The sequence below is a fragment of the Sceloporus occidentalis genome, unplaced genomic scaffold, assembly GCF_023333645.1.
Source record: "Sceloporus occidentalis isolate IW3139 unplaced genomic scaffold, rSceOcc1.0.p SCAF_2, whole genome shotgun sequence".
Lineage (NCBI taxonomy): Eukaryota > Metazoa > Chordata > Lepidosauria > Squamata > Phrynosomatidae > Sceloporus > Sceloporus occidentalis.
Window position 1 is genome coordinate 64938012 of NW_028316982.1, and position 18440 is coordinate 64956451.

General features: G+C 40.2%; 1 protein-coding gene across 1 annotated transcript in view; it reads left to right on the forward strand.

Moving 5' to 3' along the window:
• Window positions 1-18440, forward strand: part of SORCS3 (sortilin related VPS10 domain containing receptor 3) — a 654782-nt gene that overhangs the window by 226329 nt on the left and 410013 nt on the right. The window contains exon 2 of the mRNA XM_089508329.1: window positions 2798-2865. Coding sequence (XP_089364455.1) covers window positions 2798-2865 — 68 coding nt within the window. The remainder of the gene's footprint in view (window positions 1-2797; window positions 2866-18440) is intronic.

Consider the following 18440-nt stretch of genomic DNA (forward strand, 5'->3'; position numbering starts at 1 on the left):
GCAGCAATTCAAGGTGGAGAGTGGGAGAACATGGGGCATTAAGGGAAAAAAAACAGCTGAAAAGGTGGAACAACAGAGTATTAGACTGTCCATGCCAAACTGGAACAGACAGAGGGTACACCAGTACAGTAGACCTATTATACTGGGGCTCCTGTACAGCTGAGATCTTAGGTATTTGCAGCTTAAAGATTCTCCACATGGAGTCCATGTGGCATTATCTCTATAAGGGTTGGAATGTCAATTGTGATCTTTTGCCAGAGACCATCCAAAGGGATGGTTTGTCATCTCTCTTTTTTCATTGCATTTTCAAGTCACCTCCAAGCAAGCAGGTAGAACTGTTCTTTGATAACTTGAGTATCTACAATATCTTTTTGCTAAAGGCCAGGTTATTACTTCAGGCTTACAGTTTAGCAATTTTGAACACATAGTGAGGGAAGTAGTATGAATTGTGTGGGTATGTGTGTATGTGTATGAATAAATATGTATGTGTGCACGTGCACGTATGGAACAATATTTTTTTGAAAAAAGGGCCTTTTGTGCAAGTGCTACTGCTGACAAGAGAGAGAGAGAAGGGGGAAAAACTCACTCTGGTCTCTCTGCTCTTGCTTATGGATCAGCTGTCATCACAGTTGACATTTTTGTTTTACATGCCACAGCAACCTTTCTTGTTGAAGTTGAGAAAATTTGCAAATATTCACTACATCTCTAGCCTATCTTGCCTGAGCCAGCAAGGAAAATAAAATAAAAGTGAAATTGCTGTTTCTAGTGTAGCATTTTCTTCCTGAGTTATATCACAAAAGATGATGTTAGGAGTGGGATGACTTTATTTCTATTCATCTGAGGGGTTTGGATCTTGCACATCCAGATTTTTTTTCTAGAAAACAAGGATTTTGGGTGGCCGGGGGGGGGGGGGGGGCTAATGGAACTTCTGCTGTTTAAGATTGCAGTTTGAGCTTGTCTGCTCATCTTACAAGTGTATAATTTATATGGGTGATACATTGTACATTTGGGCTATATTGTACATCACAAATGCCTGAGGCAATCTTGCTATTTGCCAGAACCTTGCATGAAGTCGAGGTCCATAGGGATGGTTTATCGCCTCTCTTTCTTTTTTCATTACACTGCCAAGTCACCTCCAAGCAGGAGGGCAGAATTATTCTTTGATAACTTGGGTGTACCCACAATATTTTTTTTGCTAAAGGCCAGGTCAGTACTTTAGGCTTACACTTTAGCAATTTTGAACACATAATGAGGGAAATTGTATCAGTCCTGGTGCTAGTAAACCTTTCAGGTGATAATGGATGTAAAAAGAGATAACAGTGCAGGCCAACTCAGACATTTTCTAGACATTTTCCTATTGCCCTAATGGTCAGTTACAATTGAGGAAAAGAAGTCCCATGCAAAAATCCATTATGGTTGTCTCTACTGAGAGATATAAAACAAGGAGAGAGACCTCCAGCCCCTGGAGCCTAGTTTGCCCCACTCCACACCCAGAGAAGCCTCATCCCTAAAATATACTTATTGGCCACCCACTGGGGCAGATGGCCCCCTACTTTAATAGACTGCTGACCTTCTCAGCTGAGAGAGTGAGACATACACAGAAGACTTATCTTTCATTCTCTCATGACCTTCTAAGACAAGGATGGACATGCATCAGAAGCTAGAGAGTTGCATGCCATTATTTGGATTTCTCTGGTGGTTCACAGGGCTCCTTTGTCAGATTAGAAGTGAATGTTGGTGACTTTTCACCTCAGTTCACTACAAGCATCTGAAGATAGACCAAGGCTTATGCTACAGCGTCTTTCATATGATCTCAAAGGTGCTACAAGATCCCTTTGCATACCACTATTTTAAAGAATATTAAGGATCCTGAAACATCTTGGAATGGCCTAATCTGACCCAAATGAATATTTTCTAAGTGTTTTCCAATCAAACTCTTTTTGTGGGCATTTTGGGCATCCTAAAGATCACACAGGATTCCCCCCAAAAGGCCACATGCAGACTGTGGGATCTACATGTCCCACCCCATTCTAAAAGGTTGGTCTGGTGATGGTATTTACTTGCCTGGGTGACAGCCAGTATAACCAGTTGGAGTACTGAATTAGGTAAATTTTAATAGTCATACCTTGCCATTAACTCTTCAGTGCAGCTTCATTGAATTCATTCATTCATTTACTCTAAGTCCTGGTATAAGCCTGTGCATTATATGTATGATTCTATAAACACTAAGCACCACACCTATGTATGTTATATCAGCAAAGTCTGGGGTCTTGCCAGGTTCAGCATGGGAAAAGCCAGACTCTTGCCAGTTTGGCTACAGCCAGCTTTTTGCCAAATGCATCGATCAGCAGAATGGTCTCTTGTTCTTTTATTTAAGCTGCAATGGCATACACATTTTCTTGTAAGTCCTGAATACAGCTGGGCTTACCAACTAAAATAAGAATAGGCTTACATTCTTAGTGGAGTAAGCCCAGATGTAGATGTAAGGAAGTGAAAAAGCGTACAAGGTTAATCCTGGTGGTATATTTCATTTTATTTCCTAAAATATTTTGAATCTGAAATAAAATATTACTAGGTATGAGAATACATTAAGCAATTGATTCTCTCTTCTTACCCTTCTCTCTGCTCCTGACTTGATCCTATAATACCCTAATGTGAATAGATAAGCGCTGAATTCTTCTTTGGGTGATTTCAGATATATGTATGTGTGTGTGTACAGAGAGAAAGAGAGAGTTTCAGAAAGCTAAAGCAAGACTCTTTATTTTATTTCCCCTCCCTCCCTCTCTTCTTTTCTCAGGTGATTCTCATTCTTACAAAGCTGCATGACTTCAACTTGGGAAGTGTAACTGAAAGCTCACTCTGGAGGTAAGAGGATTATAGACCACATAGTATCTCTTGGGCAGTGGTTTGCTGTGTCTTGCATGAAATGCTGGTGTGGGTTTCTGGAAATGTTAGAAAAGGGAAGAAATGAAACAATCTTCTCACCTCCTTTACCAGGGACAGTCTGAAACATTTTACTGCTTGAGGCAAAAGGAAAATTGGTGTCCCTTTCCTTTCAGCTTTCTGGCCTGGTGTGGCAAACAAACAATACTTTGACATTGCTAGGGACAATGTTCACCAGTATATAATGCCTTGGAAGGCAGCAGGCTGATTTAGAGGGTGCAGAACAGTATGGTTGCAATACAACATCCCTTTAGTGTGGCATAAATATCAACACATAATCATAGAACCATAGTTGGAAGGGATCCTATGGGCCATCACATCAAGTCTAACCCCTAGCTCAATACAGGATCTCCATCTAGAGCATCCCCAGTAGTTAGCAGTCCAGCGTCTTTTTGAAGACATCCAGAGGAGACCCCAGCACCTCTCTAGGCAATTGTTTCCACTGTCAAATGACTCTCACTGTCAATTAGACTCATTCTACCTCTGACTTGAGGGTAGTAATAACAACTGAGGCAGCAGAGAATAAGCTTGTATTCTCCTCTTCATGGCAGCTCTTTTGGTATTTAAAGAGTGCAATCTAATCACCCCTGAATATTCTCTTCACCATGCTAAATATGCCAGATTCCTTTAACTGTCCATAAGTTTTGTTCTCCATACCTCTTATCATCCTCATTGTCTTTCTCTTAACTTGTTCCACTTTGTCTATGTCCTTCTTAAAATGAGGTGTCCAGAAATGAACACAGTACTCCAGATGAAGCCTGTCCAGTGCAGAATATAGGGGGACTTTTACTTCCCTTGACTGGGACACAATGCTTCTATTAATGCAGGCTACAATAGCATTTGCCTTCTTTATTTCAGCACCACATGCTCATGTTCAACTTATGATTAACAATACTGAGTATTCTCTATCCTATATATGCACATTTGCATTTTTGTGGCCTACATGTAGAATTTTGCATTTCCCTCTGCTGAATTTCAGTTTATTAATTACAGACCAGTTTTCTAGTTTATTTAGGTCCTTTTGAATTTTGTTCCTGTATTCAAATGTGTTAGCCACCCCTCCCAGTTTTGTATCATCTGCAAATCTCATGAGGATTCCCTCCACCCTATTTTCTAAATCATTGATAAAAATATTGCCGTGCATCTGCTCCAGGACAGAATCCTATAATACTTCACTTGAGACATCTTTCCAATCTGAAGCACAGCCACTGATGACAACTCTCTGAGCATGATTTTCCAACCAATTATGGATCCAACTAGTGGTCTCTCTCTCTATTCCATATTTAGTTAGTTTTCTAAGCAAAATACCATGGGGAAACTTCATCAAATGCTTTGCTGAAATCCAGATAAATAACATTCATAGCAGTCCCGCCATCTACTAAACTAGTGACCAGATCAAAAAAGTTATGAGATTAGTAGGACCCATGCTTTCTCCTACTAATCACTGCATTGCCATCAAGATACTTGCAGATGGACTTCTGTATAATCTCCTCTAATATTTTTCATGCTATTGAGCTCAGGCTACCTAGCCTGTAATTTCTTGGATTTTCTTTTTTGAAGAGGGGGACAATGTTTACTCCTTTCCAGTCCTCTGGCATCTCATATATTCTCTGAGATTTCTCAGAAATAATGATAAGTGGTGCCAGCAAGTTTCTTTAGTACCCTGGGATGCAGTTCATCTGGCACTGCAGATTTGAATTTCTTTAGGCTAACTAGGGCCTCAGGCAGACAGGCTAAACAAAAACCATGATGGGGCTGTCCTGGCGCTGTTCATGCCAGGGCCACAGCATCCGCATGCATCAGGCCCTGATCTGGGCTGCTGCCCTGGTTTTGAACCAGGAAAGGAGCAGTTTCTGTCCATTCCTTTTTGTCTAAACTCCATGCTCCCAATATGGCCCAACACTGGCCATTTTGTCCAATCAGTTTGAGGCCTAGGTGATTCCTGGCTAACTCTTTATCAATCTTGATTTGCAGCCCAGATTCCTTACCAAGGTCTCTGCAGATGCATGGAAGCACACAGACCTCTTTTTGGGAGGGAAACTGAAGCAAAATAGATTTTGAGCAGATCTGTCTTTTCATTGTGATCCATTAGCATTTGACCATCCATGCTTAGCAGTGGTCCCACTATTTCATTGCTGTGAACATATTTGAAAATCCACTTGGTGTTGCTCCTTGCTTGCCTAGCCACTTTCATGGGCTGAAATTGCATCAACACTATGTTAAACCCCATACAGACTAGCTACAATTTACAGCACATGCCAATGACTGGGTGCCATAAAGTGAGTAAGAAAAGGCCATAAAGGGTAAGGGTAGGGAGCCAAGAGATGCCTCCATTTCTTCCACAAAACCAAGGCGGTCAGCAAAAAAAGGATTATTACAAATTTTAGTGAATTTATATATAGATTCAGAAAAAAACTGATCAAAGGTAGCAGGGGATGCAGTGTTAACTTCAATGTTTACCCAATTGGTCAGACTATTTCTGCTAATCAACTGGGAGATCTGATTTAGCTGAGAAGCTTCAAAGCCAGCCATATAACACCGGTTTTAAAAAACCTCCATTGGCTGCCCATTCGCTTCCGGGCGCAATACAAGGTGCTGGTGATGACCTATAAAGTCCTAAATGGCTTGGGCCCAGGATACCTGAAGGACCGCCTCTCCCCGTACATTCCGCCTCGCACCCTCAGAACATCTGGGCAGCAACTCCTTAGGGTTCCCGGGGCGAGGTTATCCTCCACCTCTAGGAGGTCTTTTTCCATCGCCGCCCTGGCCCTTTGGAATACGCTGCCCATAGAGCTCTGCTCAGTTACCTCCCTGGCCCAATTCAAGCGGGAGCTGAAGACCTACCTGTTTCAAATTGCATTCCCCGATTAAGTCCCTATAGGCCCCCCCGCCGCACAAACCGCACAGGCAATGGTTTGGCTAACCCGGGGGCATTTGTTGTTGTTTTTGTTTTGTTTTCTGCTTTATGTTGTATATGTAATCTTTGATATGGTTTTTAATGGAATTTTGTGTATTTTTAAATGCTGTAAACCGCCCTGATCTTATGGAAGGGCGGTATACAAATAAAACGTTTATTATTATTATTATTATTTAAAGTAAAGATCAAGTTTTGGAAATGACAACCCTACACATCCAGTTTTAGAATGCTTGATCACTTTTGAGAAGCGTGGGCATTTCCCATTAAAAATTAGGTAGTCCACTAACTTGTTCCAGCATTTAAAGTATGAGTTTGGTGGTCTCAAGGGAATCGTTTGAAAAAGAAACAATAGTTTTGGCAGAATAATCTGTTGCATTATGATGAATAATTTAAACTGCATGCACAGTGCAACTTTAAAGAATGTGTATCTCCCCAACAGAAAGCCTGAGTTCAAAGACGTGGCCATGTTAGTCTGGAAAATCAGTAAGCAAAGAGGTCTTGTAGTATCTTTGAGACTGATTGAAATAAAGAAGCTGGTAGCATGAGGTTTAGTAGAACCTACTTCCTCAGGTTTATGCATGCAAATGAGGAAGTAGGCTCACATCTATGGAAGCTCATGCTACCAAGTTCTTTCTTTCAGCTAGTCTCAAAGGTGCTACAACAGAATGTGAGTTGTTGTATGGCACACAGCTCTATTCTTCAATAGAGGAGGGAGCTGCTTCCATTGTGCCTAAACATCTGTCACTAGAGTTAGTTGCTTCACTCATCCTCAAGGTAAGAGCCAGACCTGGTCCTTGAATCTGTGAAACATGTTCTTGAACAGAGGATATCTTCTTACAGAAGAACTTTAATGGAATTTCATTTCTTTTTGGACATATTTGTGTTGGACAGATCATTGAACTTTCTTTTGGTTTGTGTCTTCAGTCAAAACAACTTTTTCAAAAAAATGCATGTAAACTGTGCTATGTGTAGCTGGTAAACCTTTCTGTCTTGAGGGCCACCTCTGAGTATAACAAATTTATACTGGATTATAAATGCTCATTATCATAAATGCACATTATCACAATCACAGAGAGTTTTAATTAATTAATTAATTAATTAATCAATTCATTTTATTGATTTACTTAATTTATATCCCACACCTTCCCCAACACAGACCCAAGGTGACTTACAACAAATTAAAACAAAGTACAGCTAAAAACCGCTTGGATACAAAGGTTAAAAAATAAATGGAACAAACAATTCTATTAAAACATAAAGTTAAAACAGTTGAAAACACATTTAAATTACAGTAAATTAGATAAAAGCAAAACACACCTCACCTAAAGACCCTTCTGCCAAACACATGCTTAAATACAAGGCTACTTGATTGTTGGCCAACAGAACCTCTCATGGGAGGGATTTCCATAACCTGAGAGGAGCCACTTTTAAATCTCTGTGCTGCCACTCCACCAAATGTGCCTTTGGTGGTTGTGTGACCAAGAGAAAGCTCTGCCCTGAAGATCTTAAAGTGCATAGGCTAAAATGGGAAGATATGATATTTCTGATAGTATGGACCAGAGCTGCATAGGGCTTTAAAGGTCACAACCTTTTAAGGATAAACTGGGTATCCTGAATGATGAGAAACTGATGAAAAGCTCCTTCTGTCTTAACTGTTTGTTGGAATTGCACTTTCCTGGAACATAACGAGTGAAAAAAAAGCTTCACAGAGAGAAGTTGCTAATGTGTTAGGGGTTAATTGTTCCTAAGAGCTCTTGAAACTTTTTGATTTGCATGGTACCTCTAAAGCCTAATTGCACTGTACCATGCTAATCCGCAGAGGTATAAATAACCCTGAGACTAATAGGAGAGAGCACAGTCATTTCCACTTACTGCAGACTTTTCAGAGTATTTAAGCCTAGAAAGAAACTTTTTCCCCTTGTACCTAACATGTGCAAATGATACAGTGATTATAGTGTAGGCATAATTACTGCACAATCTGGCTCTGCATAAATAATATAATAAGCCAAAAAATTCCTCTACTAATACTGAGAGATGGCTGCAGTCCTTCAGTTAGGTAAAAACAGAGGGGAAAGGTGACAGCACTGTTAAACTTGGAGCCTTTCAGAGACATAGAAGTACTGCATTCAAAATGAGAGGGCACATCAACTACTTTTTAGTAGATTTAGTAGATTAAAGGTAAACTAAATACACACATATTAAATCCATCCCTCCATGTTCCTGAAATTACTCTCCCTATATTCCATATGGTGGAAGCTACTGGGATACAGGGAATGTTTGAATAGTGGCTGCAAACATATCTGGCAAAATACATTTTGCTGTTAGAGGTGGATCAGTAAATGAATACACATGTATTGTGTGCACACTGACCTATATCAATGTGTACAGTATCCAAATCCAGCCAAGGTTTTTTTTTGGCACATTAAATAGAAAATCTCACCAGCACCTGTCCCCATCTGTTGTAGTAAAATCTAATAATAACCAATTAAATGTGTTTTAACCACGAAGTGCATGATTATACACAAACACAAATGTATAACCAATGTTTTCTACTTATTCTTAAATAAAGTATTCTGCCTTTAGCAGACTCAACTTTCCTGAAATCAGAATATATCGTTTTGGTATTTTAGAAACAATAATTTACAGATCTGTCAATTGGCTTAGAGATGCCAGGATATTTTTGCTAAAACAGCTTTTTAAATTTATGACCATATTATAACTGTCATTTTCTGTATTCTATTTCACTCTGATTCCATCTTCACAACTATGCAGGTATACACAAACATAAGGTTTCATTATTGCACTTCATCAATGCATTTGAGCAACTGGATTATAATTCAGAAAGTTTATGCTAAAATAGATGTTAGTTTTAAAAGTGCCACAAGATCTCTCTCCCTCTTTCTCTTTAAACTGGAACAGACTAAGGGGTTGTGTGCATGGGCCAAAGACCTGGATTCCCTCTACCATCACATCTTCTACTTCAGACAACGTAAACCAAAAGCCCATGGGCAGGATCAAGCCCAATCCTGCCTGTCCTGATGCAGATCCAGAGGATCTGATCTGGCCCCAGGGTAAATTAGAATTTTTGTTGTTAACTGTCTTCACGTTGATCTCGACCTATGGCGACCCTATCGATGAGACATCTCCGGATCCTCCTGTCCTCTACTGCCCTGCCCAGCTCCTGCAAGCTCATATTCATAGTCCATCCATCTAGCCTGTTGCCTTCCTCTCTTTCTAATTCACCGTTCCTAACATTATTGTCTTTTCCAACTATTCATGCCTTCTTATGATGTGTCTAAAATATGGCAGTCTTAAGTCTTGTTATCTGGGCAGTCTAAGTCTTGTTATCTGGGCTTCTAGGCATACTTCTGGCTTTATCTGCTATAGGACCCATTCATTTGTCCTTTTGGCTGTCCATGGAATCCTCAGCATTCTTCTCCAGCACTATATCTCAAATGAGTTGATTTTCCTCCTATCTTCTTTCTTGATTGTCCAGCTCGCACATCCATATATGTTTTTGTTTTCTTTAGGTTCAACAGTAAGCCTGCCTTTGCAATTTCTTCTTTTATCTTCATTAGTAATTAATCCTGGTTTTTCATGGAGTTTCCAGGAAACTGTGGCAAAACCTGGATGTTCACATGCCCCCACCCTGGACCCCTTACCTTGCAGCGCATCACTTTGACTGGGAATCACTCCCATTGCCATGTCTGATGCAGAAACATGGCCACATGCATGGGTGCAGTCTGGTGCCCCATTTCTGTGTCAGATGTGGTGACGGGAGGGAGCTTCTCAAGGTGACTCATAGCAAGATAAGGAGTGTGCACCTGTCCTGGCCCTCAGTTGCTGAAGGGATGAGTGTGTGAACACCCACTCATCTCTGTGACAACCCACAGACCAAACCGGGTGAGCAATGGGTCTAGAAGAGCATGGGCTTGGCCCATGCTTTCCTGACCCATCTGCTCAGCCCCTAAATTGGTTCTCTCTTGGATCAAAAGGGGATAACCTACCATTTGCTGCCCTTGGGTGATACTCAGAATCTGTTGCCTGATGCAACTACCCCACTCTGCCTAATAGACTACAATTACAATTACAATTACAATTACAATAATAATAATAATAATAATAATAAATATAAAACTTTTATTTGTATACCGCTTTTCCTTCCGATCAAAGCGGTTTTACATCGTTAAAACTCTATGATCCAAGTCATAGTACAATATATCAACAGTGCATACAATTTCAAAAGTAGAACCAAAATTTTTTAAAAAGATATATAATAGCAGTCGGGCGTTAGGTAAAAACTTCATCCATCCATCTGGCCTTGCTCAGAAACCTTGGGCATGAGTAGTTTGGGTATGATCAAGACTTGATGAGGCAAAGGCTGGAATCCTGTTGGTATCATACATGTGCATAATGTCTACAACAGAAGTGCCTGAATATTTTTGTCCAGTGTTCAGCATCTGCATTTAGTTCAGCATAGCAGAAGTTGACTTCTGAAAGTTGTGCTTTGCACACATGTGTGTATTGTACAGGCATGTGTTGATGCATACTTTGCACTGTTCATCTGGTTGCATATGCAAATATATGAATATTTGGTTTTACATTTAGTTGTGCAATATCACAATTTTCCTCAGCGTAGTATCTGAGTACCATTTTCTTTTTGGAGAAACTAGCTCTGTGTAGGTTTCGGAGATCAGAGGATGGAGACTAGTTCAAACTAGATATGATTCCAGCTTTGATGCTGAGTAGGAACTGAGGAACATAAATGAAGTTGAAAAAAGTATCATTAGAATAAGAGGCAACCCCATGTACTATTTTACTGTCAAAGCATTCAACTTGGTTGCCTATGGAAAAGGCCACTTGTTCATTCACAGTTAGAGATGCCACAACCAATTACCTAGTGTCTAAAGAACCAGAATTATTACTGAGCCAAAATTATTACTGACAGAATGTATGCCTATCCAGTGCCTACTTTCCAAACAGAGCCCAGAAAAAAAATACTAAAAATATAAAATCAGAAAGGTAAATGCATTCAGTATTCAAACCACTTTTAGGTGGAAGAATAAAGACTCTTCATTTGTATAATAAATAATTCCAAGATATAATTTGCCCATTACATAATTTCTTCTTAGGGGGTAGTTGGAACTCCCCCCCCCCACCATAAATGGTCAAGCCCACGAACTGCCCTCACCTCTCAGTTCCCTGGACTGGGTGGAGGGGTTCTTGAGGGTTCACACAGATCTTGGATGAAAGGAACTCCACCTCAGAGACCAAGACAGAGTGATCATAGGTGTGTTTGCATGGGCCAAATAACACCCCCCAATCTCATGGCAGTCAGTCCAGATGATGCAGGGCCCAATCCCCAATACTGGTGCAAAATGTCCTGATGATGTTCAGCACTGTTATACCATGCTAGAATGGATTTTAAATACTCACCTTTTGCTCTAGATCTTTCCATAAAATCTGGAGCCCTCTGGACTAACACTGGGCAGCTGTTTACAACATGTCCTGCTATGGCACCCACTCATGCCACTCCCAATGTGAAGCTGCCTCCGAGTTAAGAACGAGGTGTACAGCCATGTGATCAACACTGAATCTTGGATGGGATTCTGGCATTAAAAGCCTCAGTTGCAGATGATAGGAACTGCTGGAACACCATCTGGCATTATCTTGGTGATTTGTGCTATTACAGTTGGGGGTTATTTACTTTATTTATATCCTGCCTTTCTACCGGCATGGGACCTGATGTGGCTTGCAACATAGATTAAAAGAAAGTACAACTAAAATATATATTGATAAAATTGTTTTTTATTTAAAAATTGCATAAGCAATCCTGTTAAAATCTAATTTAACAGTGTTTAAGATGCATTTAAAAAGATAAAATTACAGCACACCCCATTAAAAGATTGTTATGCCACAACCACTTAAAACGCAAAGTGCTGAATAAATAAAAATATCTGTGCCTGCTGGTGAAAAGAGAACAGATAACAGGCCTGCCATGGGAGGGAATTTCACTATGTGGGAGCAGCCATTGAGAAAGTCCTCTTCTGTGCCCCACCAAATGTCCCTGTGGTTGTGATGGGACTGAGAGAAAGCTTTCCTTCAAAAATCTTAAAACATAGGATGGCTCATATAAGGAGATAAGCTTTTTAAAGCTAAACTGTACTCAGTCAGGATAGGACTTTATAGGTCATGACCAGGATTTTAATTTTTGCCCAGCAGTGGAATAGTAGCCAGTAAATGTGTTGCAAGAGGAGCTATGTGGTCCCTGTAACCATCCTCAGACAACACTCTGGCTGCAGTCTGGCATCTACTGTAGTTTCCAAAGGTAGCCCCCCAAAGACTGTGTTATAGTACAGTGGACCCTTGCCTTATGCGGGGGATCCATTCTGGACCCCCAGTGTAAGGCTAATTCCGTGTATGCTTGAGTCCTATTCATTTGATTGGGGCTTGTGCGCACGGTGGTGTGGGAGCGCACGGGGCGCCATGGGCACGCGCCCCATTCATTTGAATGGGATGCATTGCCCCTTGTGCCCTGCGTGCTCCCTGCGGCTTGAGTGCATACGCTCAAGTCCGCGTATAGCACATCCACGTATGACACGGGCGCACTGTAACTGAAATGAGAGATGATTAATGCATGTGTCATCATAGCCAGATCTGCTATCCCCAAGAAAGTATGCGGCTTGTTGATTAGTTTACACTCCTGATCACTTCTAAAACCTGGCATACAGGCTTGTATCTGAGTTCAACAGTACACCCAAGCTACACATCTGAGATTTCAGAGGGACTGTAGCAGGCTGACTCTGTATTCCCTGATCTACCTTTTGACTGGTCAGAATCACCTGTCTTGTCTGCATGAAACTTCAGTTTGTTCACCCTCAGCATTTCACAGTGCAGAGATTAAGCAGTTTGAGACAACTTTAATCACAATGACTCTGTCCTATGGAATTCTGGGATTTCTAGTTCGGTGAGGCACCAGAGCTCTGACAGACCAGACTGAATACCTCACCAAACTATAAACCCCAGGATTATACAGGATGGAGCCATGACAGTTAAAGTGGTATCAAACTGCTTTATTTCTGCAGTGTGGAAGAGAGGCTAGACATTTTACTGACAGGCACTGGTTTAACACAAAAATAGCTTGCTTGAAGTTAAATGGAAAGGAGAGATAGAGTTGGATATCATCAACATGCTGGTGGTACTGACCTCCTGGACCTGCCAGCCCTAGTACTTTTAATGGATGTAGTGCATAGAGATAGGAGACTATCGCATTAGCTTCGCTGCCAGGATAGACCTGGGATATAACTTTCTTAGGGCAGATCTTATTACATTCACCCATTGCCTGGGCACTATGCAGCCTGTTCTTGAAAAGCTGCAAGAGAAGCACAGGTTGCATATGGGCTGCATACTGCCCAGTAATGAGTGAATGCGATAAGATCAGCCTTAAGAAAGTTACATCCTGGGTCTATCTCTGCAGTAAAGCTAATGTGATTATCTCCATAGTCAATGGCGTACTCCTATTTAGCCCTGACTAGAACTACAAAAACAATTGGATTTACCTAAGTATTGACTCACTGTTCAACAACTGATTGAATGGTTCTGTTTTACTTGTGATTAACCAACATAATACCAGCCAGCAACATATGCAACATTTCTGCGTGAATGGCTTTGGGAATAGCTCCATCTTTTCAATCTAAATGGCCACCAGTTGACCACAGAAATATATGAATTACCGTATTTTCCAGCGTATAAGACAACTGGGCGTATAAGACGATCCCCAACTTTTCCAGTTAAAATATAGAGTTTGGGATATATTCACTGTATAAGACTACCCCTCTTCCAACGCACACCAAATAAAAATTAAAAAAACATCAGATTTGATTTCAATATGGTAATTTTAATTCAAATGATATGTAGGTACTTAGCAGGAAACCTTGCTGTATACAAAGCCTGCTTGGATTGGTCAGCTCTCCCTGCCTGCCCAGACCTTCCTGTCTCCAAGACTATCAGAGCAGTAGCTGCTTTCATATGATCGTCACATACGGTGGGGATGTGGCCGCAGCCGTTTTTGAGCTCCTCCCACCATATGCAGCGACCATAGATTCTCCAGTCTGGCTCAGAAGTTTCAGCACCTGCCCTATAAGATGACACCCAGCGTATAAGACGACCTCCAACTTTTGAGAAGATTTTCCTGGGTTAAAAAGTAGTCTTATACGCCAGAAAATACAGTAGGCTCTAAAATAATCTTTTAATGCTGCTTAGCTTGGTTACTATTGCCCTACTGGACCTCTGTGGGACCTCCATGTAAATCTGCTGATGGAATGTTATGTTTTCCAAATTCTAAATAGCATCTAATGCTAATTAGAATCAGCACCAACTATGGAGCAAGTCTATTTTGTCCTTGCATTCCCAGTTTACCTTCTGATACATGTTCTATAGGTAAACTTCATTTTTCTATAAAAAATTATGCCTTTTGCTTAGTCCCTGTTTAATAAGGCACTCTGTTCTTAGTTCTTCACTGGCTTGAACACACTACTTGTCTGCTTCCAGACTACACCAGACTCTGAGAATCATGATCTCTCTTATGTTAGGCTACTAGCCAGTCCAAGCCCTAGGGTGCATCTACACTATAGAAATAATTCAGTTTGACACCATTTTCAGTGTTGCAGCTCTTTCCTGTTAATTCTGGCCCCATACAGACAGGCCAAAATAAAGCTGCTTCGGGTCACTTTGGAGGTATGCTGTTTAAATGATGCATGTGTTCTAAGAGTCTGGAAGCCATGCCAAAGCCACAATCCAGTCCTAAGGACTGGAGTGCAGCTTTGGCGCAACTTCCGGACTCTTAGTATGCATGCATCATTTAAACAGCATACCTCCAAAGTGGCTCGAAGCAGCTTTATTTTGGCCTGTCTATATGGGGCCTCTGTGATCTGTAGTTTTACAAGGTTTTAGACTTCTCTGCCAAAGAGTGCTGGTGCCTCATAAAACGACAAATTCTAGGATTCTGTAGTATGGAGTCATAGTAGTTAAAGTGGTGCCAAACTGCATTATTTCTACAATGTAGGTGTAATCCTAGCTCCATTGCAAACTGCTTGTTAACAGTCACTGGTAGATTAATTCTGTCAAAGTAGAAGTATGGGTCAAGGTCCTCAGGCAAACCCCAAACTCAGCAGAAATATGAATAATTTTTTCAGAAAAAAATAAACTCTAGAGGGTCACTATCTCCAACAGCCTGGCGTGGGGCCTTGGTGGCCATAGAATGGAGGAAAGACGCATAAAATGCATGGATGGCTAGCTAGGATTCCAAATATTAGCACATTTTGTTGCAGATTTGACTGGTTTCTTATTAATATGTTTTTGAATTGGTATTTAGGACTTTGTTCTCCTCTATAGCTGTTTTACATCTCTATTCTCACATATTGCCAATGAAAACCTCTATTCTGCTATTCTAGGCACTACTAAAATAGTTTATATTCTGCAAGAGTTTACATTGGAATATTGCTTCCACAAAGCACTGGGCTTGGACAGCTTAATCTTATGGTTTGGCTTTACTTGCTATGTCTGTGTCAGCAGCTAAAGTAATGGTGTGGATGCAGTATTGATGTCCAAGTTAACAAATTAATAGTTTAGCTGAAGAATGTGGGTATATACATCCTATAATGATGGTCTCCTTTTATTTATATTTTGAGATTTTTTTTATATAATGATATAAATGGGATTACAAAATACACTTGCTGTAATACAAAAATAATTTTTGATTGCAGAAAATACAACATATTTTCTAGTGTTTATGCAAACGTTTAGCTACTGTTTTGAAGGTAAATTAATCTGTATCTTTATAACATGAAATTTTAAAGGGTAAGTGGATGTTGTTTTATGGATTATTATGCCAAGATTAAACCGGGGCATCATTAGGTGGGTGTGAACTGCACTGGATGACATTTTAGAGGGAGTGAACACCCGGTGAGGCGGTCAATCCCATATGTTTCACCCACCCCTGTCTGCCCCCTCCCCCCACCAGCCAGGGCACCTCTGCTGCCCAATGCCTGTGGCCACTGATGGAGCTGGAGTGATGCTGCCACCCAACAGCTCCTTCTGGTTCTGGCAGGACCGCTGGCTGGGTGGGAAACTAACTCCACGAGTGACCACTGGTGAGAAGGGACTCCCTTCTGAGTCTGCTGTCTGGGCACGAGAATGAGTCATCTCCCTTTCCTGCTTATTCAGCTGATGGTGCTGCCTTCTGGTTTTGCTGGCTGGGTGTGAAAGAGGCAGAGGTGGCCTGGCTGGTGGAGGTGGAAGTGTGTACCAGGAAGCCTGGGGGTGACAGTGTGTTACCACACTGGGGTGACACCAATCCTACTAGAGGATTGAACCAGAGAAGGAAACTGTGAAGAGATAAGCAAACAATGAAGGCAATAGGCTAGAGTAAGATACAGTAGGATATGTCATAGATCATGAAAAGCTATGGCTTGCTCTCAGAGATACCACTTCAACTGCCATGGCTCAATGTTAAGGAATTCTGGGAACTGTAGTTTTGTGTTGACTTTCTTGCTTGTGACAGGTCTTTAATATTCCCTAATTTGTGGCCAGAAATTCTCTCTTTCTGGCTGTGGGTTTTAATTGGTATCTCAATTCTTTGGGGTAATCTGAATAAATTTACCAAGAACATACTATTTTCTGATTTGCGAGTTTGGTTATTTCAATTTTAATTTGCTTTTGTGCTGGGGATGAGTTAATTTATCCTTTCACCATTGTGACTCTGATATCATAATTTTATGCCATTATCATAATATTCCTGTTTTCTCACATCCTATGAACTCTAAAATCAACGGCACCTTTGTTTCGATTGTAGATCCCTCTTCAATTTGGTGTGTTGCCAATTTTTTTGGCATACTCAATTTAAGAATAAGTCAACTTCCATGCTTATTCATTTTTCTAAATGCAACAATAAAGTTTTTCCTCACTTTTCTGTGTTGAAAAGAAACTTGCAAACAGGAGTCATGACAAGATTGCATCCCCTAGCACTATTATAATGTGATCTAATTTTTCTTTATTATTACACTAACAAAGGATATTATGCTGACATTTTCTTGCATATGCAAGATAAATTCTTCTTCAGCAGATTTCATATATATCTAAAATAACCAGGTTGCCTCAAGAGTAGAAACTGCTACCTCATTGTAAGATTTGATGGATTGATTTTTATTTTTATTGTTGCTTTAAAGATTTTGCAATAGCAAAATATTCTCCATAAAGCAATAAATAAATGAACAAATAAATACAATTAGGCAGCCTTTTCTCTTTAGCATTACTTCTCCCCACTTAAAAACAAAAAACCAAGACAGCCCATTACAGTATGTGCAGTTTTGTCAACTGATTAGTATCAAGCAATGTGAAAAAACATGTAAGGTTCTAAGGAGTGCTGGGTGGCTTAACATTCACTTTATGGATCTCTTTGATACTGCTGGTATTGATAATCATAGGGTTTATTTTATTCTTTTAAAATTGCAAGTGGGAAGTAGCACCTTATTGTAAATTTGCCATGCTAAAGCCTATTTAAGGTTGTTTCTGTTGGAATCACTCCACATTTAAAGATGTCTTAGAGAGAGCAGCAGTGATAGGGTTAAGTAATTCCCCAAGTCTCCATGTATGTCTCTTGTTCATCTATCCTAATTTTTCTGAGATGTAAACAGATACTCTTAGGGATCTTCCCTTCTCTCTCTCTCCCTCTCCCTCTCTTCTCTCCCTCTCCCCCCCACACTTTATTCTCTCACTTCTACCAAAACTGAAATTAGCTTAGTTCACTGTCAGATTAGCACCCTTAGAAATATGTCAAATCTTTAGTGGAGTTCTTACAATTATAATATAGTTTGTTTCCTGAGCCACTAGTGTCTCTATTCCTTAATGTAAATTACTAGCCACTGCATACACATACATACTCTCTGCCAGTTTTGTAGTATACTTTGGTTTGGAATTTCATGGTGGATTATGGTTTTCGTGTTTTGTTTTGAAAGATTAACACAGAATTGTAAAAATTTACTATGACTTGGAGAATAATTTATCAGTAAAATGACATTTTTCGTCAAAGAACATTAAGGTTTATCAGGAAAAAAAATCCATAGCAATGAAAAAATACCATTGGAAGCTGCTAGCTCAACATCTGGATTTTTTTTTTAATACCTGGCCAGGACACAGTTGGAAAAGTGAACCAGAACCACAGAAAACAGGTTAGATTGCTTGTCATTGTAAAACCAAATTTTGGTAGGTTTTTCACTTAATATGGATGAGTTTGCATGATGGTATACACTGCCTGATCAACTCTGCTCAACAAATCACAGATCATCTATCTATGCTTTGTTTACTGCCAACATAAACAACTTCAGTGGAGGGGGAATCAAGGATACATTTCTCCTTTTGGAACCATCCAGAGCCACATGGGTGACTACAACAGCAAAAAACAAAGGGGTTGGAAGTTTACTTCCGGTTTTGAAAATGATTTTTTTTAAATGTTAAATATTCACTTTCCCTGCTACACGTTTGTGCCAGATATATGAATGAGTGTGCATATAAACTTTGCATT